The sequence below is a fragment of the Eschrichtius robustus genome, chromosome 11 (genome assembly GCF_028021215.1).
Source record: "Eschrichtius robustus isolate mEscRob2 chromosome 11, mEscRob2.pri, whole genome shotgun sequence".
Classification (NCBI taxonomy): Eukaryota; Metazoa; Chordata; class Mammalia; order Artiodactyla; family Eschrichtiidae; genus Eschrichtius; species Eschrichtius robustus.
The window spans coordinates 90690716-90713903 of record NC_090834.1 but is presented as its reverse complement, the minus strand read 5'-3'; the positions used below and the strand labels follow the sequence as shown (position 1 = coordinate 90713903).

The window sequence follows — 23188 nt, the reverse complement described above, 5'->3', positions numbered from 1 at the left end:
GATGGAATTCCCTAGCACAAGCTAGGGAGTACACCTCCTTCTTCCAACACACGTGAACTTGAGTGTCTACTCAGTGCCAAAGCAGTAGAGCCAGTGGTCAAGAGCACAGGTTTAAGTTGTGCAGACCTACATGCCAATTCTGAAACCACCTCTTACTGGCTGCGGGGTTGGGAAAATTCCTTAGCCTTCTAGTTTCCCCATCTCTAAAAGGGCAGAGCATACCACCTACCTAAATGAACTGCTGTGAAAATGAAATAAGATTCATCAGCATAGGAGGCATGAAAAAAATTATGGTATTGACATATACCAGATGTTTTTAAAGCTGTTTTTAAAAGAATGGGTAGTTATATAAGAACTAAAAGAAAGATGGCCAAGAAGACACATACCTTTGGTATTGGAACATCTCCAATACCAAATCAGGATGTGCCTAATTCATCTTTAATACTGTAACATCTCTGAAATCAAGATATGCCCAACAGCCAACAGCATCTTATGAGAGCACAGGATAAGCAGAAGCTGTGATCTATTGGTCACTGGCAGTGCCTGGGTGAACCTGGTCACAGCCGCTGATGTGATTCATCACTTCCGTCCAGTTCTGTGCATTGTTGGTAATGCAGAGGTTGAATTTACCTGCTATTCAGAATGTCTTGTAAAAGATGACACTAAAATTCTGCATTGAAATGAAAAATTATTGTGTATACAAAAAGGCAAGGAAACCGTGTAAATTTGAAAATAGGGAAACAAATATCTGTCATTGGAGAAAGACTAAAATTCCATATTTTCTTGCAAAGCATGAGCCAAACACCTTAAAGGAAGGTGCTTGAAGATATCCAGAAACAGCTGAAACCATACCACATTTTGTTTCTGAGACAGAGGCAAAAGGAGTGTGCCATTCACGAACTGAGAAAGTGAACTGCAAGTGAAGTTGAGTGAAAAGGCCAAATGCTTTGGAATAACTGGAAGGTCTAAACAACAAGAGGCAGTTGTGTGACCAATTCAGAACTCAAAGTAGAACTGACAAAATTCAGTCTTTAAGTAAAAAAAGCAAGTCAAAAAACTACAAATATAGACAAGTATGAGCTCATTAAACTCTATGGGCACACAAGGACTAAACTGATATATACCAGACAGTTAATAGTAATTTTAAAAAGAGGAAAGAAAGGTAAACAGAATGAAGAGAGATTTTAATGTTTTATTTTAATGACTTCTATCGTGCTTGAAATTTTTACAGTGAGCATATATTCGATGCATTATTTTTGTAATGTTTTTAATTCAGGAAGATTACAACAAAACGATACATGTACAGTCTTGGCACCCTGCCAGGCAGAGTAACCCTCCAGTGAGTGGTAGCCTCCAGTGAGTGGTTACTACCCTCCTAGACCCCGCAAAAGAAATAAGAAATATGACATATACATTTAACATATGATCCTAGCCCTTAAGGAGTTTACAAGCTAGTAGGATTAGAGACTAAAAGAGGTAAGATATATATATAAACACATGTATATATACATACACCAAGATATGTGTGTGTGTATATATATACATATACCAAGATATGTATATTATACATATATACACATATTTATCATATACAGTATATGTAGTATGTGCATATATGTGTCTGTAGGTAGTACGATAAGATAAAGAAGGTTGTTGCCTAAAGCCACAGAAGAAATGTCTCATTAGAATCTCATAAGCCTAGAGCTAAAAGAGCCTTAGAACACCAACAGATGTACCCCAACATTTTATCTGGATAGCTAAAGCTAAAGAAGCAAGCTAGGACGTGTGTCATCCCCTCTGAAACCTGATCAAGAACGACCCATCCAACTTGGAGAGCATTATACTCAGTGAAAGAAGTCAGACAGAGGAAGATAGGTACTATATGATATCACTTATATGTGGAATCTAAAAAATACAACAAACTAGTGAATATAACATAAACGAAGCAGAGTCACAGATGTAGAGAACAAACTAGTGGTCACCAGTAGAGTGGCAATATAGGGGTTGGGGAATGGGAGATACAAACACTACTGGGTGTAAGATAGGCTCAAGGATGTATTGTACAACGCAGGGAATATTGCCAATATTTTGTAATAACTTTAAATGAAAAGTAACCTTTAAAAATTATATAAAAATAAAAAATTTTTTAAAAGAATGACCCATCCGTTAAATATTCCCAGTGACCGGATATCCACGTTTGCCAAGGCCTTGTGACATCCACGCAGCTTCGTTCCGATGAAGGTTGTGCATCCATCAGTATATCTCACATTTAGAAACCCCTCCAAAACCCCGCTTTCAGGAGAAGTGTCTCTGCCCTTCCCAGATCACGACAGAGGTAAACAACCCCATTTCCTTCACTGGATCATTTAATTCTTCAAGGGCCAAGAACAAGTTCTACACAGCTCTGCCCCCCTACAGCACAGAGCTGGTACCGCACTAGTGAACAGCCACATAAAGGGTCAAGAAGAGTTTTCAAGTTACCCAGAGACAAAAGGGAAAACAAGGGTCGCCCGCTCGGGAAGCTAGGGCTCTTCCCTGGAGAAGCCTTTTGGAAGAGGGCGTGACTGAGGCCTGTGTGCCTGAGGGAAGATAACGAGCACTTCTCCCCTTCAAACCCAGCGCCCCTCTATTGGTACATCCTTTCTTCCCGCGAATTCACACACAAAAGAAGGCAGCAGCAGACAATGCACATCGCTGGTCTGAAGAGAGGAGGAAGCAAAAAACTCAAGGAAGACTGGCTACCGAACAAAGGAGAAGGACAAAGGAGAAGGACAGCTGCGAGGCAAAGTGTCTTAAAGGAATGCAAGAGTTACAAAGTGACGCAGAGTGTAACTTTCCAAAGACTGCAGAGAAGAAAGCAGAAGATGAGAATTTCTCCAAAACCAACTGGCCGCTAGTACAGAGGATCCCCCCCACTCCCGCCCACCTGCAGAAGGAACTCAAGTTATAAAAGCTTTTGATGGGAGGGGGGAGGGACTCACGGGGAGGGAATGGGAACTGAGAGGAACAATGACTGCACTGTAGGGCAGAGGCAGGGGGACTTCCAGGGTAAGATTTCAACACGCAACTCCCAAGGCAAACTTTCCGACAGCTTCTCCTCCAGCTCCCTGCGCTAGTGAACCTCCCAAGCTTGACAGTTTATTCAGGGAACCGAGTGGCTTCTGGTGTCACCCGCCACCTGCCTTTTACCTGCTTTCTCAGCCTGTCACTCCCAAGGGAACCAATTCTACAATCTCCAACGTTACCCGCTTTCACGATGGCACAAGAGGGAAACGGGAGGGAAAGGTCAGTGCTGAGGGTGTTTCTACATAAAAATGTATTTTCACACTGAACTTGTGGGGCTGCAGAAACAGAAAGCAGAAACCTGATGACTAAGACACCCTCAGGAGGAGGATGCCGTCCTGAACCACTGCATCTAAAAGACACTCTCAGGATGAGCTGCCAGAATGCTCAAGATGTATGGCGAGGGGGCACTCACACCAGACCAGGGGTTCTCAACTGGGGTGCTCAAGTGGGGGTGATTTTTCCCCCCAGGGGGCATTTCGTAACAGCTGGAGACGTTGTTGGTTGTAACAACCGGGGGAGGCTGCTACCGGCAACAAGGACCAGGAATGCTACTACGTATCCTACCACGAACAAGACAGCCTCCATGATAAAGAACTCTCCGGCCCCAATGTCAACAGCACCGAGGCGGGGACACTTCCCTAGACTAACCCCATCCCTGCAGCCGTCTCCAGAAACCCTAACAATCCTACCTGAAATAAACATTTGCCATCCCTCTGACTGGACAGTTACCGTGTCACAAAAGTCCACGTATCCTGTAAGCAAGAGTAAACATCAAGCAGATGTGACACGCAAATGCTGCATCCTCAGATGTTCTCCCAGAAAACATTTTTAAGGGCGCTCCTCAGGACCCAAGAAAGTAGATTGTTTCACAACAATTACAATGAAAGAAAGACAGACACACACACACATACACACATACACACATACACACACAGGAGCTGTCATCTTAAAAATCTCCCCAATTGTCAGGTAGAGGCAGAGGCAAAAATAGCTGCACAGTTAGGATGGCCCATGCGATTCCAAAATATTCCAAAGAGAGAAAGAAAGAGGGGAAGAGAACAAACAAGACAACTCCACAGCCAAAAACAGATTTGCCCCCAGGGCTATCTCATAGCTAAAAACAGTTCAATCACTCTGAGTCATCCATGGTGTATAGCATCTTTTATTTTTTAATTGTAAAATACGATAAACATATAAGAAAGGGGAAATGTAAATATTGAGCCTAATGAATGAAAACAAACCCCCATGTAACTACAACTCAGGTCAAGAAATGGAACCGTGTCCAGTGGTAACTCCCTGCCAGGCATGCCTCTCCCAGGCACAGAGCAAAAATACGGGTGCTATTTTGAAAGTTCCATTTTTACTCAAGGACTGGGAGTTATTTCATTTTATTTTTATTTATTTATTTATTTTTGGCTGCGTTGGGTCTTCGTTGCTGTGCACGGGCTTTCTCTGGTTGCGGCGATCAGGGGCTACTCTTCATTGCGGTGCGTGGGCTTCTCACTGTGGTGGCTTCCCTTGTTGCGGAGCACAGGCTCTAGGCGCGTGGGCTTCAGTAGTTGTGGCACGCGGGCTCAGTAGTTGTGGCTTGCGGGCTCTAGGGCGCAGGCTCAGTAGTTGTGGCGCACGGGCTTAGTTGCTCCGCGGCATGTGGGATCTTCCCGGACTAGGGCTCGAACCCATGTCCCCGGCATTGGCAAGCAGATGCTCAACCATTGCGCCACCAGGGAAGTCGCTGGGATTTATTTTTATGTATTTACCACAAATACCAACTGCTGTGACTGCAAAGTGAACAGATTTAGGAAGGGGGGCTGTTTATGGAAACAAGCTCATGGATTGTTAATTCACGAAAGCACATAGGGGGAAAAGTATGGAAGGATGCCTAGAAACAGGGGGGAAAGCCCAGATTGTGGGCCAAGAGAAACCTGAGTTAGAATCTGGCACCCTGGACACAGATGACCTCTCAGGAGCCACAAAATGACTTCTCGTCCCATGATATTATCGGAAAAATTCAATGGGATCATGTGTTTCAATGGCGAGCAAAGCACCTCATACACAGGAGACAGTCCACAAATACTGGGTTCCCTTTCCTCTCCTTGCCCATGAAAAGAGGCAAGGTTGAAAAGGCCATGACTTTCATAGATTATGTGATTAGAAACCGTCCTAATCCCCAAGTTCTCTAAACTGTTTCACAAAAGTGATGATATAAGCCCACTTTCAAGCTACCCAGGTGACTTTGACAACGAGGCATCTAAACCAGTCTTGGAGGCCCAGAATGTACCGTCCTCCCTCCCTTACTGGCTCATATCCCTGTCTCTCCCTCACTTATCACAAGGTGAAAGGCCTAAGTGGGCTGTCAGGAAAAAACATCTCACACCCCAGTAGGGAGCCTTCATCCATCTCTTTGAAGACGAAAAGCAACAAGGTGTGTTTATTTGTACTTGGTGCACACGGCCTCATCCACCAGCCTGGGCTGCAGGAAGCGACTCAGTTCGTTAAAAATAATAATAATAAAACCCACCCGCTCACACCACTAAGCAGATCTCTCCAGGAGAAAAGGTCAACACCCACACCCCTGAGTACACATGGGGGAAATCAAGCCTTTTCATAGATGTCAGGGAGTCCCTAAAAGGTCAGCCAGGAAGGAGGTGAGCCATCTGACCCCCTCAGGGCCTGGCCACCATTAGACACGCCTCACCATCCACGCACTTAAACCCACCGAGCCCACCACGGGAAGGAAAGCTGGGTATCAGATGGGCTGAGCCTTTCTCACAGGCTACAGTAAAAAATAATAGCGGTCAAAATCGATGCTTCACTTCCCTAACACAAACAATAAAAACAAAGGAAGAAAAATACATACACGAACACATGAAGGCCTCTGAGAAGGTTCCTGAAAAACAAAGGCCTCCAGATTGCTCTAGAAATGTCAGTGGCCTTTCAGACCTACAAAGACCCGGAACTCAGACTAGGGCTCCACTCTGACCCCAGGTTTCTTTACAGACTATCAAAAGAAGACAGAAGTCAAAAGCACCAGCTTTTATAATCTCTCTTGTTCTATCAACTTCCCCGAAGAGGATCAAGGTGTAGGATATGGGACAGAAGGGCAGGGTCCCTGGCCCACTATGAACCCCAAACTGAACCACCACGCAGGCTTCAGGAAAACTGACCAGCCCTGTTTCTGGTTAACACTTCAGGTCAAAGTGGAATCCCTGCTAGAAAGATGATGCTTAATGTAACAGGAAAGAATGCACACACCCCAACCTGCCTAGAAGTTTCTAAACCAACAACTAACTGTAAAGGTGAGTCAAAACCACACAAGTTCAATGACCGCAGATGACAGAAAACTACCACCTGGGACAGCTAGGCATTCTGTGACCGCACCCCCTCTCCATTTTTCCCTCCCCATTATGACTATTTTATTTATTTTAGCCCTATTTTATACGTACACACACATATTAAGTAATCCGTGCTGACCAGAGAAAGACAAAATTAACTTTACAGTTATTTTTACAGAGTTGGAGACTCAACCAAAGCAACCCAGTACTAACTGGGGGATGCAATAAATAACACTTTCTACTGGGCCTCAAGCAGCTCTCTGAGGACAAACACAAGACCCGGCTTCCAGACTGTCCTGCTTGGGTGTTATCAGGGGACACACCAGGGCAATGCAAATTGAGAGCATGAATCTAGGCAGGTCTTTGTGTCTGAGATGTCCTGGAAATCTGCCTGTTTCAACAGCCTCCAAATAATCATTCACCCCTACCCGTGAGTGCCAGTGCCCCCTTGGAACTCTCTCCCTGTGGTGGCCCAATAGTTCAGGAGAAACAAGGCACTCTGACCCAGACCTGGTTAAAAATCCACAGCAGCCACCAGCATTCCACCCTCACTGGAAGCCACAGCAAACCCACAGACATCTAAACGGGAGTCTCCAGGAGTGGGGATGATGTCATAAGTCTGAGAGTGGGGGAAGGCTACCCAGTGGATTCTGAGAATGGCCAGGACCAGGGACTTCAAGGAAGGAGGAGGATTTCTCTTTCCAAGTGCACACCTGGCAGGGAGGGGGAAGTTCAGAATTAAGTGAGTCTCCACTTCCCCAACAAACACACCACCAAAGACACCTCCACAGCAAGTAGCTAGAAGCACCTGGGAGAATCAGGCATTAATTAGACACGTGGATGGCACCGACGTCAGACAAGCCAGCTTCTGCTGAAGAAAGTTCACTGGGCCCTGTCACCTACTTTTCTGGGCCCGAAATCAGCTGCCCAGAAATAAACATCAAGGGGCCAAGGGCGTGGCGACCCTAGGAGGGGCAGCTGACAGCTGTGGCCGGCGGGCAGGGGCAGGGGAAGGGCTCCAGGCTGGAATTCGGAGCGCGCCCACATCAGCAGAAAAGTTCCCTGGAATAGCATGCTGCTCCTGGGGACCTCAGGATGCACACGCTACGGCGATGCCAGGTTCAAAGGGCCGGCAGATGAAGCCCGGATCCTCTCCCAGGGCATCTCGCCATTGTAGGTCGAGTGGGGGTAATCAGATGATTTAAATAAATGTCCTGCTCCCAGTATCAGTGGGAAAGATTAATAATTCCCAGGTCCGGCCCTGCTTCATCTCTCTTTGCCCAAACCAAACACAGTCCCAGGCAGGAATGGAAGGAAACGGCGATTACCGCTCGCCCTGCGGTCCAGGTAGGCAACTGAGGCACGGGGGTGCACACAAGAGAACCCAAAGAGGCGCTGGGGAGGCTAGCACAGCACGGAGCACCCCGCGTCTGGGATGATGGGATCAGGGAAGCGTTCTCTCCCCTCCCCTCCCTTCTTCCTTTCCCCTACACAACACACACACATACACACGCACGAACTCTCCAGCTACGCCCAATCAAGGCAGCTGCCGGGCTCCCCAGAGCCGGACTGCACATAAAGCCCCGCCCGTGCACACACAACACAGCACAAGCCGGCGCGCACGCCCACACAATAGGACGGCGCGCACCCCGCCGCGGCCCCTCGCCGGGGTCCTGGCCAGCCCGGCGCCGGGGTCCGCCCTCCGTGCACACCCGCGCCGGGAGACGCAGCCCGGGCAAGAGGAGGGGGCACCATAGCAGCCCGGCCGCCGCGTCCCGCGCCCCGAAGAAAGTTCGCCGGACGCCCCCCGACTCACCCGCGGCGCTGCTCAGCAGCAGGCACAGCGGCCCCAGCAGCCACATGGCGCGGCCGCGGCTCCCGCTGCCCGGCGCAGTCGCTGGCCCCGCGGCCTCGGCGCTGACCCCGCCCCTCGCCGCGCCGGCCCCGCCCCCCGCGGTCCCTCCTCCCGCCCGCCCCGCCCTCCTCGGCCAGGCCGGCCGCGGCCCCGCTCCGCGAAGTTTTGCGAGCGCCCCGGTTGCGCGCCGAGCCCGCGTCTTGCCTAGAGTGTCCAGGCTCGGAGAGGCCGCGGAGGAAGCCGCGGAGGGTCCGGCCCTGGCGGCCTATCGCCGCCAACCCCCTCTGGCTGCGAAGATCTAGTAATAGGCCGGGCTCTGTTCTTGCCTTCTCTTTCTCTTTTTCCTCCCCCTTTTGCTCCTCCATCCTCTGAGGATGCCGCGCTCACCATCTCCTCCTCAGTCCCAAACTTGGATTCTTTACGGAACTACAAAATGAGTTTGCTCCAGGAAGGGAAAGAAAAAATTGGAAGAAAGGGCCAAATATTATGAGGAAAAAAAAAAAATATATATATATATATATACACACACATATACGTATGTATTATTTTTAGTAGCTAGAGTGGAATACGGCGAGTGCTTCTCAAACTTCTCAGACGCATCCGACTCACCGGGACTCTTGACTCAGTAGGTATGGGGTGGAGCCTAAGATTCTGCTTTTCTAACAAGCTTTTAGGTGATTTGGAAACTGACGGTGAACCACACGTGGAGTAGGCACACAGCATTGTCCTGTGCTTTATTTCCTCTGGATCTTGTCTACCTAGACCAGGGGAACTTTGGGTCCCAATTTGCAGAAAAGGAAAGTAAATGTGAAAGTAGAAGCCCGAATACAAAAAGAACAGCTGCTCCAGTGCAGTTGGGGCTCCAATACAGCACTGGTGACAGTTCTCAAAAAATTTAGATGGAGGAAGGATCAATGACACTTTCGTGATCCACTCTCCAGCCCCTCCCCTCCCCAGAAAACAACCAAAGCAAAAACAACAACAACAAAAAACCGAATGCAAGTAATGGCCCAAAACTGGAAATATCCGTCAACTAAGGAATGGATAAACAAATTGTGTTCTATCACCTAATGCAACAACATGAATGAATCTTGCTAAGCATGCTAAGAGAAAGAATCCAGCCTCCAAGGGTACATTCTGTATGATTTCATTTTTTTTTTAAAGATTTCTTTTTTAATGTGGACCATTTTTGAAGTCTTTATTGAATGTGTGACAGTATTGCTTCTGTTTTATGTTTTGGGTTTTTTTTTTTGGCCCTGTGGCATGTGGTACCTTAGCTCCCCGACCAGGGATCAAACCCACACCCCCTGCATTGGAAGGCGAAGTCTTAACCACTGGATGGCCAGAGAAGTCCCCTATGATTCCACGTATAAGACATGAGGAGTGAGGGCAAGGGTGCGAAACAAAACTTTAGGGACCAAAATCAGATCAGTAGTTATCAGGGTCTGGCCTGGGGAAGAGGATGAATGCAAAGGGGCGCAAGGGAACCTTCTGAGGTGGTGGGCTGTTCTGCATTGCGATTATGGTGGTGGTTACACAACTTTATACATTTGTCAAAACAGAGAACTACATCCCTAAAACCCACACCTAAAACAAGTGAATTTTGGGCTTCCCTGGTGGCGCATTGGTTGAGAATCTGCCTGCCAATGCAGGGGACACGGGTTCGAGCTCTGGTCTGGGAGGATCCCACATGCCGCGGAGCAACTAAGCCCGTGAGCCACAACTACTGAGCCTGCGCGTCTGGAGCCTGTGCTCCACAACAAGAGAGGACTCGACAGTGAGAGGCCGGCGCACTGCGATGAAGAATGGCCCCCGCTCGCCGCAACTAGAGAAAGCCCTCGCACAGAAACGAAAGACTCAACACAGCCATAAATAAATAAATAAGTCTTTTTTAAAAAAAAATTAAAAAAAATAAAAATAAAAAAAAAAAACAAGTGAATTTTACTGTATATAAATAGTACCAGTTTGGAGGAGCAAGGAGGGTGTGGGTGCTGGGACTGTGGGTGAGGGAGCTTGTAGATAGGATGCCCACATTAGATTTGGGATGCACTGGACACAACCTGCAGGATACTGAAATTCAATGCCTTTGCTTTTTAATTATCTGTTCTAGTCTGGAAACATGAAGGCTAAAGTGAATCAGGTCAAAATTTAAAAACACCAGTGACGGTTCAAGGTAATGAGGAAATGTGAAGCGATGTAGGAGAGTTGAGCAAGTTCCTTATTACAAAGGAGTTTGTCAAGCATGGAAAACGTAAACAAATTCCCCAAAAGATTTAGCGTCTGGGGGTTTTATCCTGGGATCCATGAAACACTAGGGAGCTCATCTCATCAGCTTCAAAGAGTTTTAAACCCCCCCCACAAATGTTATGCATATTTCAGGTGTGTGTATTTTTCCAGGAAGTATGTCGGAATGAGGCCCCTGGCCTCTGATAAAGATACACAAGAAGGCAAATAATTTCTCCTACAGCTACTCATTTTCCCCCAAACATTAGGAATATGGAAGGAGAATGGATCTGACCCAGTACCATCTTTCTTGTTTCCTTGTGTTACTTTGGGTACATGAACTTCAACTCTGGATTTAGTGTGCCTGGCTTGCTTTCTGTCTCTCTGTCTCTCTCTGTCTCTGTCTCTCTCTGTCTGTCTCTCTGTCTCTCTCTCTCACACACACATTTCTTTTAAATATATGAATATCTTTGAAATCATTCCAACAATGTAAAGCCCTCTTTACATTCAATGGTTGTTTTTATACTTATATTGAATCACTCCCAACCTCCTCACCATATAAGCTGGGCAGGAGGTAAAACCATTCCTTATACTTTATTACTCTCCTCTTTCCCAGTTCTTTAGAATTCTATCAAAGGCACAGGACACTCGGTTTCCAGAAAACGTGGTAGGTTCCAATGCTAAATGTCCAGATCTCAGGGAGCCAGTCCCAAGTCGTTTTTTACAGTTGGTTCCATACAAATCAAAACCAGAGTGCTTTATGTCACTTATTTACCAAAAATGAGACACTCTGACCTTGGATGTGTGCTTTGAACATGGCTTCACGTTGCTGAAGGAGGGAAGAAAGAGTTTTGTCTCTCTGTGGTCTTTGGTAGAATGCTCTATAGTTCCCATACTTTTTTCTCATTAACTCCTCACGGCAGCTCCAGCGACATCACAGGTGAAAACAGCACAAACTAGACTTGAGCTCAGCTTCTTCTTACATGTGCTCCAATTCTCTTCACTTGCCACACACTAGTCTGTGACTTTGGGCAAGTTATCAGCCTCTCTGAGCCTTACTTTCCTTATCTGTAAAATGGGGGTAATAAGAGCACCTGGATCTTAGGGTTGCTGTCAGGATTCAATGAGATATGTAAAGTCTTTAGCACAGTACCTTGCGCATAGTAATTGCTCAAGGAAAGGTAGATGCTGGTGTGATTGTGGCTGTGATTCATATTACAAGGCAGCTGCTGTGGTAGCCAGTCTCCAAGATGGCACTGAAAGATCCTTGGCTTCTGGTATCCATGCTTTGTGTAGTCCCCTCCCACCCTTGAATGGGGCTGGTCGACACATGTGACCAACGGATATTGTGGAAGTGACAATGGGTAACTTCTAAGGCTAGGTCACAAAGGACATAGCAGTTTCTTCCTTGCTCTCTTAGATTCCTTGCTCTGGGCGAAGCCAGCCACCATGTTGTGAGGACACGCAAGCAGCCCTGGGGATAGGCCCACATGGAGAGGGACTGAGCTTCCTGCCAACTTGGAATGAACCATCTTGGAAGCAGAACCTCCAGCCTCAATCAAGCCCTCAGATGACTGTGCCTAGACCAATATCTGACTGGCTATTATGAGAAATCCTAAGCTGGAACCACCCAGCCACTCCCAAACTACTGATCTACAGAAACTGTCAGAGATAATAAATATTTATTGTTGTTTTAAGCCAATAACTTTCAGGGTGATTCCTTATGCAGCAATAGATAACTAGTACTTCTGCCTTTAAAACCATCCAGAGGATTGACTTAATGATTCTATAGGACCTTTTAAATGACTTCATACTCAGAAAACACTTTGAATTTTGTCTGCTACGTGGTAAGCACTCAAATGTTCGTTTTATCATTATCATAGTTTATTTTAAAATTATTGTCATTACCATTACCTTTTTTCCAAAGCACCTAAGCAACTTTCAAACTTTAAAAAAATGTTTTAACTTGAAGAAGAGTAAGGACGTGTATGGAATAACAAGAGGAGGAAGAGCCAGGGACACTAAAAAGATAGAGAGAAACTTGACTTACAAAAAGTTTACTGAAAACAAGTAGGCATTAGCTTCATAAAGAATCAGGCAGAGAGATGGTAGGAGACACCCCACCCCCTCCCCCCAGTCACTCCTGTGGCTCACAGTTTCACCAGGGCTCCATACTCCCTGCCCTATGCGCTCCCTTTCATTCATCTGATTTTCATTCTTCTCTCTGGTATGTGAAGAAAACAGAAATTCACTTGAGGATCCAGCCACAGAAGGCTTGTTCCACTCCAACCTGTAGTGGATGCTGGAATCTGTCTGTTGAGAGGCTGCCTGGTGGAAGAAGATGACTACATTTCTCCTGAAATGCACAATGCCCAGCACACACACACACGTGCCCATGTGCACTGTCTCCCCCTCACATGTTATTATCATGAGTCCACAAAGTCAAGTAACTGAGGAACAGGCTTTGAAGTGGCTTGACACACCTGGGCTCCTACATCCCACCACTTACTAGTTCTGTGAGGCTGAGAAAGTCACTTTACCTCCAACTGTCAGTTTTCTGTGAAATGGACATAACAGTTGTACCCACCTCCTAGGGATGTTGCAAGAAGCAAGAGGACTCACTGATTCCCCTTACCTTTTTGACAGTTATTGAGAGAGAACTGTGTCAAACACTGTTCTAGACTCTGGATTGCTGCGGTAAGCACACATTTCCTTGTCCTCATAGAGCTCATATATCAAATTGTAATACAGTGTCCCTTATCATAGGGCAATGTGAAGCATTTTGCAGAGTTCCTGACTCACAGCCCTGATTTGTTCAACTCTTATTTGTATTACTGGCTGAGGACCCACATGTGAGTGAGAAGTAATACCATTAAATATGAAGGTTAAAGTTGCAGAAGTCTGCAGTAGGCAACCTCTGATATGGCCCGCAATGATCCTACTTCTTGGAATTCACACTCTTATGTCATCCCCTCCCTTGAGTGTTGCTGGACCTAGTGATTCAATTCTAACAAAGAGAATATAGCAAAAGTTATGGGAGTTATTTCCAAAACTACATTACACCAACACTCAGGCTCCTGTTTCTCTCTCTCTCCCTTTTTCTTTCTCTCTCGTCAGCTGCCAATTTGTAAACTGCACTATGGAAAGGTTCAACTGGCAAGGAACTATAAAGGCTTCCAGCCACAGCTAGTGAGGTACTAAGGCCCTAAGTCCAACAACCCACCAAGAACTGAATCCTGCCAACAATCACATAACTGAACTTGGAAGCGAATCTTCCCCCCAGTCAAGCCTTCAGATGAGATCACAGCCCTGGCTGACCACTTGGAGGCAACCTTATGAGAGATCTTAAGACAGAGGAACCCAGCTAACTGTGCCCAGATTCATGAGCCAGGAAAACTGGAAGATTATATATGTTTGTTGTTTTAAGCCACTAAGTTTTGAGATAATTGGTTACACAGCAACAGATTAATACAAAAACCTTACTATAAACATTGAGTCTGTGAACATTCAACATCACTGAATCTCACTTACCCATTAGCCTGAGGAAGGCAGTAGGAGAGAATTGTCATTAATCGTGCCTGTATCAGACATTGTACATTTGTGGTAACATTTGTCTTTACAGCAATCTCTGAGTTAGATATTACGATATCTTTTGCACAGATGGGGAATCTGAGGTGCAGAGAATTTAAGTGACTGGCCCCAAATAACCCACGAAAATAACCGAGATTTGAAGCCAGATCCTTTTGATTCCAAAGGATTCCCACAATACTATGCTGAACCTCGCTGCCTTCTACAGCAAAATAGCCTCCAATTTATAAAAGCCAGAATGTATCTGCAGCTTGAAAGATAATATGTTCGCTGGGTTTGGGGCTAGAAAGGTAAAGATGCTCAGCGCATCGAATAGAACTTGATTTATTATGTAATACAATTCAACTTCCAGAAAACTTTTCTAGATACATCTAGTTATAGTAGTCCCCACCCCCAAAAGATGCTGAGTGTGAGAATTCTCCTGGCTAGAAATTAAAGTCATCCCAGAGCTGCCAAATGTATAGATATATTTTTAAATTGTCAGACTAATCTACAGAAAAATTCACGTAAACATGAATTACAAGAGTTCTTGCAATTCATGTTTAATATAGTCACTAGCTTGAGGAAGAGAGATCTGCTGACATTTATTAATGAAAAATTTGTACCATCTGAAAGGATGAAAATTTTAACCCTCATTTACAAAAAACATGCAGCCTGTTATTTATTTTAGTGCCTCAGTTTTATTGCCCCTTGAATGATGTTGTCTACACCCTTAAAAGAGTTATTTTTCATTTGTGACCAGTCCTGGAACCAACACACAATTACATGAAGAAGAATTTAACCTGCAATTTATCAACAGGGCCATGTTGCCAGTTTTCATCACAGGCACTTTTCTTTTCCTTCTCAACTGGAAAGGGAGAAAAAAAAGGTAGATTCATTAAATGTATAAACCTATTCTTGGTTGATCAGTTTGAGAGGGAAAACTGTCACTGAATTATATAGATCTTCAGTGTGCAATATGGTAGCCTCTATCTACATGTGGCTACGTGTAGCTACGTTAAGCTCTTGAAATATGGCTATTATGGTAGGCGCTAAGTACAAAACCCAAACTGAATTTCAAGGACAGTACAAAAAAGAATGTAAAAGATCTCAATAATCTTTACGTTGACCATAGGTTGAAATATACTAATCAGATATATAGATTTAAATAAAATAATATTAAAATTAACTCCACTGGTTTCTTACTGCTTCTTTAATGTGGAAATTTTTAAATTTCATATGTAGCTTGCATTTGGGGCTCACAACATATTTCTTTTCAAGGGCACTGATAACAGATATTTTATTTGCTGAATGAACACATGACCTGTCTGCTTTCCTTGCATCATTGTTGAATATAAGTTCACTTGAAGATCACTGACTTAAGAAAACCTTTTTTCCTCCCAGTGTCTCCATCTGAGCAATTTTGTCTCCAACCCCTCTTAACCGTATATTTTTGTCATCCAAGTCACTTGAAAGAAAAGTGATTTTAATGTCATAATTTCAATATTACAAATGCACCACAGGGTCAAGAAGAAGGAAGTGGGGCTTCCCTGGTGGCGCAGTGGTTGAGAGTCTGCCTGCCAATGCAGGGGACACGGGTTCGAGCCCTGGTCTGGGAAGATCCCACATGCCGCGAGGCAACTAGGCCCGTGAGCCACAACTACTGAGCCTGCGCGTCTGGAGCCTGTGCTCCGCAGCGAGAGGCCGCGATAGTTAAAGGCCTGCGCACCGCGATGAAGAGTGGCCCCCGCTTGCCGCAGCTGGAGAAAGCCCTCGCACAGAAACGAAGACCCAACACAGCCAAAAATAAATATAAAAATAAATTTTAAAAAAAAAGACCTAAAGAAGAAATACATGGCGAATATCTTAAAAAAAAAAAAAAAAAGAAGAAGAAGGAAGTGGGGGAATGAATAGAAAAGAAAGAAAACGTCTTTTTAAACATTAAGAACATTTGGCACTTGAGTTCTGAAAAGAACCCAACACTGAATAAGATCTCCATTTTCAGCAGGGAAATTTATACAGTAATTAACTACCAAGCCAAAAGCGATAGGAGATATTTACTCGGTGACAAACGCGAGGCAATGTTTGCAGCATGCCGAGGTCTGATCGCCTTCCCTAAGTAACAAGCTCTCTTTCATAGACAAACAGGTAAGCGGTAGACTTTAATAAGAGCACTTGAAAAAATCATCTGGAAGGTAAATAGATTTACATTTTTACTCTGACATTATTGGAACATTTTCCCTGAACCATGAAAACTCCGCTTTAATAATTTAAGTTGTTTTTCTCAGTGCACCTCAGCCTACTTCTTTTAAACACCTCTTCATTTCAAGTTAGAGTCTTTGGGCTTGATTGACCTTAATGTTTAAAAAGCTTAATTTCAGGTGCTGTTTGATTGCCTAATTTGGGGCTGATGCTGTGTGGGTTTGCAGTTCAATTCTGGGCCGGGGGCACCGGGGGGCGGGCAGGCAGAGAAGAAGGATTTTTTTTTTTTTTTTTTTGGCAGTTTTCAGTGAATTCCTACACCCAGTGTGGAAGGGAAGGAACAAAAGAGACAGAGAAGGGAAATTTTTTTAGTTTCCAGGACCTTTCAGCACGCAAGTAATGAAAATGCGGTAGAACTGCAGGTATCGTTTGCTTCTGTTAGGCATAGCTGGCACCCTCTACCTTGTTATTCAAGCCAGAAATCTGGGGATACGCCTGGACTCCTCACTCACTCCTCCCCAACATGATCAGTCACCAAGATTTGTAGGTTCTACCTACTTAATGCCTCTTGACTCCAATTCACCCTTCTCCTTCCCTCCTGCCCCTCCCTTTGTTCATATCCCCATGCACCTTGGCCTGAGCTGCTTCAACCTTCTTCTAATTGGCCTTCTCGGGTCTTGTCCTGCTGGCACTCAGTCTGCTTAAAACCTCTATGGCTCCCTATTGCGCACAGGACAAGTTCAGACTTATCAGTCAAGTATAACCTTTGTGAGCTGCTGCTGAGGCTGTCATGGAGGTTGGGAGCAGAGAGAGGGGTAAAGATGAGACCAGAGGAGTGGGCAGGAGATTTGGGGCATGTTAAGGAGTTTAGTCATTATCCTTTGAGCAATAGGAAGTCACAAATGGTCAGTTTTAAGCAGGGTCATGCATGAACAGATGTGCACCGTGGTTAAAAGCAAGGGTTCTGGGATCAAACTTAGTTTCAAAGTCTGACCATGCCACTTAGCTGGGTGTCCTTGGGCAAGTTACTTCACCTTTCTGAGCTGGTTTCTTCGACTGTAAAAGGGAGACTAAGACCCCATGTGATAGGCACAGTTATGACATCTAAATGAGGCAGTGCTCAGCGTACTGCCCAGCACATAGTAAGCACCCAACTAGTCATAACTAATATTACCATTAATAACTCTTAATCTTCCTACACTTCTTCCAAGAAGCCCTCCATGAGCCCTCAAGACTGAGTTAAGCCTCATTCCCATGTGCTCTTGTAACACCTTGTGCTCATCCCTGTTTGTAGGATTTACGTGTCTGTATCTTAATTGACCATTAATGTGTCGTTTCCCCCATCAAACCATAGCTCTCTGAGGCTGGGAACTCTGGCAAAAGTTCCTTTGATATTTACTAAATGAACAAATACCTTAGATTACTTCCTACTTTGATTCACATGATCTCTTTTGTCCTATCTTTATTACCACTTTACAGTTGGGGAAACAGAGGCTCAGAGAAATCAAGATACGAGCCCGCAGTCCTACAGTCAAGGAGCGTCAGAGCTGCAACTCGCCTCTGGTCTCATACCTCATGGCAGCTGGCCGGGCGGGAGGAGAAGCTGAGAGCGGTAACACCCTCTAAAATGACCTTTCCAGAGCAGGATGGGTGTCCTCACTAAACTTCATGAAATGGCAAAGTGAAGGAATAAAACACTTCAGCTGGAAAAACAAAAGATAACCATAAATCAACCCCAATCCTACCAGAAGTCATAATTCCAGGAAACAACTACATACACAAAAGGCAATATACTCCAAGATACACATAATAAAGTCACCTTGGCGATGCCTGTGCCCTCGTGGCCAAGCCAGGGAGGGACTGAATTTAAAAGAGAACTAGAAGGAGGACTTTTACCCACACGAGCCCATCCGAAGAGGTATGCCCACCCACCCGCAAGATGCAGCTCCCTGCCATATAGCCATGAGCCTGATCATGGCGAAACGCCGTGGTAATTACAATGAAAATTTCCAAGGGGGAAAGATCAGGCCGTGGTAACGCTAGAAGCTGTCCACGAAGGCCAGTTGGCTCAGATCTCTCAGCACCGAGCCAATGAAGCCAAAGTGGAGGTTGATACTGTTGTGGGCCAGTTGGCTTTGCCCTGAGGGGGAAAAAAATGTTCTATGGTCACTGGCTAGAATCTTCATCCCACTCAGTTGTCCTGCCAATGCCGGTATCCAGGATCAAAAAGGGATTGGGTAAAGGACTCTGGAGAACCTAATGCCGATCTTGACAATGAGGGCTGAGATACAGACAGGGCAGCACACCCCAATACAGACAGCTGACTGCCTGAATAAAGACACTGAGTCCCCTGGGTGCTCCCACATCAAGCGGGCTGCCCAGCTCCTCCCCAAAGCAAGAGTGAGAAGTGGCAGGAAAGGAAAAGAAGTACAGAAACCACCAGTTTCCAGTATTGGGGGAAGAGTCTGATTTCACAGGATTTGCTAAATGTGTAGCCAAATGAGCCAATGTTTATCCTTTGGTATATTTTTTGATTTAAATGAAATATCAAATGAGGAAAAAAAAAGTCTCAACATGCATCTTGAATCTGAGTTCCAAAATTGGTCTTCCTAGGAATAGAAAAGTTTTTCCATAAAAATAATAAGAGCAAATATTTATTGAGAGTTTTCTTAGTTGGGATTCCCCCCAAGCAGAGCTTGAGACAAGGACTTGGATCAGGCAGTTTAATGGGAGAGACACGGTGATGTTGGAGGTGGGATCCAGCCAGAGTGTGTGGGGAAGCTGTCCACTGTAGCCACAGCCCAAATCCCACGGGGGCAAGTGATGAGGCTTCCGATATGCCAGGTACCTGACATTCCACAGGTAGGTCCTATTCTTTTCCTCATTCTCAGAAGAGGAACCTGAGACACAGGAAAGATAAAGTACTTTACGAAAGGTCGCAGAGCTAGGAGATGGCTGAAGATCAAACCTGCCTTATCCAACTCCTGAGTCGAAGCAGTTAACCTTGTGAAAGTATTGCCTATAATGGGACTTCAGAAAATTTTTTAAAAAAGCAACCATTTGTGGATGGGAGGGAGGGAGAAACAATGGCAGGGAAGGTTTTATATACACACTCCCTTCTTTTTATGGAAATAAGGAGACAGCGAATCTGGCCATAGATTTCTTAAAACTCTTAAAAATGTTTTCTAATGACTTAAGGAGACAGAATTACAGACAATCCCCTACCCCCAGTACTCAAATATACTATATATTTAAAAGCACATATGTTGCTTATTATTCCAGGGAAAGCCCAGTGGCTACTGGGGCTACCGATGCACCACACCACAGCTCTAGGGAAGCTGAGGATCAATTATTTAGTGTAATTCTTTACATGGTCTATGATTCTTCTCAGCTTGGATTTTTTAAGAGGTCAAAACATGGCTTTCTCTGAAACAAAGCTCAGATGTTTCGGGTAAAGTTATAGACAGATGACATTTAGAGAAGGAAGCAGAGCTAATACAGCCATGGGTTCAGCTGGTCTACCTAGGGTCAGAGTGGATGAGAATTAATATTTGGGATGAACTTATTATCAAGCCCCTTGTCCTACTGGGAGTGTGGGATAATGTTATGCATGTGATGTGCCAGCTGTCCGCAGAGCTAAGCAAACCCGGAGATCTGGTTCCAGGTAAATGATCTCCAGGGAGGCAAGGGGAAGCTTTTTACACAGATAATAAAGGCCACTAAAATGACACGGTTCCTCTCATTAGAGTCCTTTCGGCTCTGTCTCACCAGTGTCACACCTTGTGCTCACTATCTATTTGATTTCACCAGAAGGTTCTGTGAGTGAATTTGGGGCTTCTGAGTCATGACTGAGACACCGTTGGTTGCTCTCATTCTCTGCCCTTGGGCTCTCCTGTCCAAGTTTTCTCGAACTTGATGTCTGCCCTACTTTAGATGAGATGGCAATGGGGTATCTGACACACTTCCCGTGGAGACTGTACCTCTGCTTGGTAAATCACAAATAGGAATCCACTATCCATACTTTTCTACTAGTGGAAGAAAAAGAAACAGAACCATCAGAAAATGCGTAAAAGTTCTAAGATATGCAAAGAGGAAGAGCTATGTAGTGTTGTGACAGCAGAAGAGATAGTTATTGTTTCCTATGCAAGCCACTACACTGTAAGGTCAGTCCCAAGGGGAAGTACCATTTGATAAAACCCAGCCCAGACAGACAAAAAGTAATTTACAAGTTCTTAACTGGAGACTTTTAGAAATTAAAAGGATTCTGATTTGTAAAATCTCACACATACCCAACATGTCTCATGATCACTTTTCTTTTTTCCCAGTTTCCGTACACCACACACTGTCTAACACCCTCTTCCAGAAATTCCTGGCAACATTCATTATGATAATTTGTTAGGCACATATTCACTCCCTTCCCCCTCCTCTTGTTGGGGAGGAGACTTCCCGCCTCACTGATGATGGCCTGGGCCACGTGCCTTGCTTTGGCCAGTGGAATATTAGCAGATGTAACCAGAGCAGAGGCCTTAAATTTGCTTGTGAGTTTTGTTGACCTCGTTTGTTCTTGTGATCTAGCATGAGAACACACCTGGGTATTTTCCGCGCCTTCCATCCCAGATCAAGGATACTTGGGGCAGAGCTGAACCCATTCACAGCCTGGGGCTAAGCCCAGTCAGCCCACAGCCTGAAGCAGAACCACCGGCTAAGCCCTGCCTCCACCAGCCTACTTGTAGCCAAAACCAGATCCATGTGCATGATTGTTAGCCCCTGGGGGGTTGGGTGCTCTGTCCCTGGTCAATGTGTCTCTTTGTACGTTTTTCTCTCGTTTGTACTAATTCTAATTCACAAAAGCCCAAAAGAATGGCAGCCCCCTTTCAGAGGAGAAGGAAGGGAAAGAAATATGTTTGTTAGAGCAAAATCAGAATCTTCATTAAGGCACAGAGGGAAGAAAAAAGGCCGGAACTATTCATGTGTTGATAATTTTTGAATTGTGAATAACACCCATGATAATAGCTACCATTTATTTGTTCTGTGACAGGCACAGTGTTCAACAGTTTTTTATAAACAGTTTATAAACCTGAACATACTTAACCCACTCAATATCCCAAGAAGTCAGAATAACTATCACAGTTTGATGGAAAGAAAACTGATGCTTAGGGAGGTTACATATCTTGTTAGAAGGTGCCAGAGTTGGGATTAAAACTCAGAAAATCCCAGTAATTATTGAGCAACCTAGACAGTGAACCAGTATTAAAATGAAATACCATTCTTTAATATAACAAATTGGCAAAGATTAGAAACACTCTAATACTGAATATTGGCACGAGAGCGGCATCTCATAAAATACAGGTGAGAATGTAAATTGGTGCTAACACTCTGGAAAGCAACCTGGCAATATTTATCAAGAACCTGAACATTTGCACACCCTTTGAACGAGTAATCCCACTTCTCTGATTATATTCTAAACAACTAATCAGAGATGCAGCCGAAGATGCGTGTACAAGATTGTTCTTCAAGGCGTTGCTTATCACAGTGAAAAATTGGAATCAACTGAAATGTAAAATAGTTGCAGAACGGTTAAATAGCTGGTATTGCTACAGGCTGGAACAATATGCAGCCATTAAAAATCATAATTTTGTGATGTGAGGAAAAGTTTGTGCTATGGTCTGAATGTTTGTGACACCTTAAAATTCAAAAGTTGAAATCCTAACCCCCAAGACAATGGTATTATAAGGTGGGGTCTTTAGGAGGTGATTAGGTCATGAGGGTGGAGCCCTCATGGATAGGATTGGTTCCCTTATAAACGAGGTTCCAAGAGAGCTCCCTCGCATCTTCCTACATGTGAGGACACAGCAAAAAGATGCCACCTATGGATCAGGAACTGGGTTCTCACCAGACAACCAGTCTGCAGGCATACTGATCTTGAACTTCCCAGCTTCCAGAACAGTGAGAAAGAAATTTCTTTTGTTTATATACCACCCAGTCTCAGGTATTTTGTTACAAGCAGCCCAAATATGGACCAAGACAGTTTGCAATACACTCTAAATGGAAAACAAACAAAAAAAAAAGTAGAATATAAAACTGAATACATAATGTGACTCCAGTTTGGAGAGTATGCGTATGCGTTTGTGTGTAAGATAATACACTAGCGAGTAATCATGCGTTATTGCTGCATGGTAATTATCATTTTCTGTTGGATTTTTTTGTATTTTCTAAACATTTTTATATTTCTCAAATTTTGTAGAATAGCAAATATTACTTTTGTTCCTAGAGAAACATATTTAAAATGATTATTTGGAAAAACCAGCAACTGTTTTCCCTGTGGAATATGAGGACAGGAGTCTTTATCTGTTTTGTTCACTGATGTATGCCCAGAGTAGCACCTGGCTCCTCGTATGTGCTCAGTAAATATTTGTTGAGTGACTGAAAGGTACACCCTGCAGCATGTGCAGATCCAGTGTGTATGTTGCGTTTATCTATGGACTCAGAACCAGCCACCCCCAAAACAACAATCATTTTAATAGGCTCACACATTCCGTAGAGAACTGCTCAGACAAGACACAGTGGGATGACTTCTCTCTCTCTCTCTCCATGATATCTGGGGCCTTAGCTAAGAAGATGTGACTAACTGGAGGTGACTCCAAATGTTAAGAGCAGGAGGCATCTGGAAGCATCTGGAAGCTTCTTTCTTCACAGGTCTGGTGCCTGAATTCCCATTCAGGCTGTTAACTGAAGCAACTACACACACGCTGTGTCTCCACCCAGCTTGGGCTTCCACAATGGATTCTGCGTGCGCAGAATGAACCTTTATTACACTAAGCCACTAATAGTTAGGGATTTATTATCATAGCAGAGTCTACCTTAGCCTGGACTAATACGATTTCCAAATACAGAGCTATGTCGTGTAATGAGAGGTACTTGAATTTACCTTGTCTTCTGG

At 44.7% G+C, this 23188-nt stretch overlaps 1 protein-coding gene across 1 annotated transcript in view; it reads right to left on the bottom strand.

The window, feature by feature from the left end:
• Positions 1-8302, bottom strand: part of LDLRAD3 (low density lipoprotein receptor class A domain containing 3) — a 261163-nt gene extending 252861 nt beyond the window's left edge. Inside the window, exon 1 of the mRNA XM_068555039.1 lies at positions 8218-8302. Within this exon, the coding sequence (XP_068411140.1) occupies positions 8218-8263 (46 nt within the window). The 5' untranslated portion in view covers positions 8264-8302. The remainder of the gene's footprint in view (positions 1-8217) is intronic.
• Positions 8303-23188: the final 14886 nt, after the last annotated feature.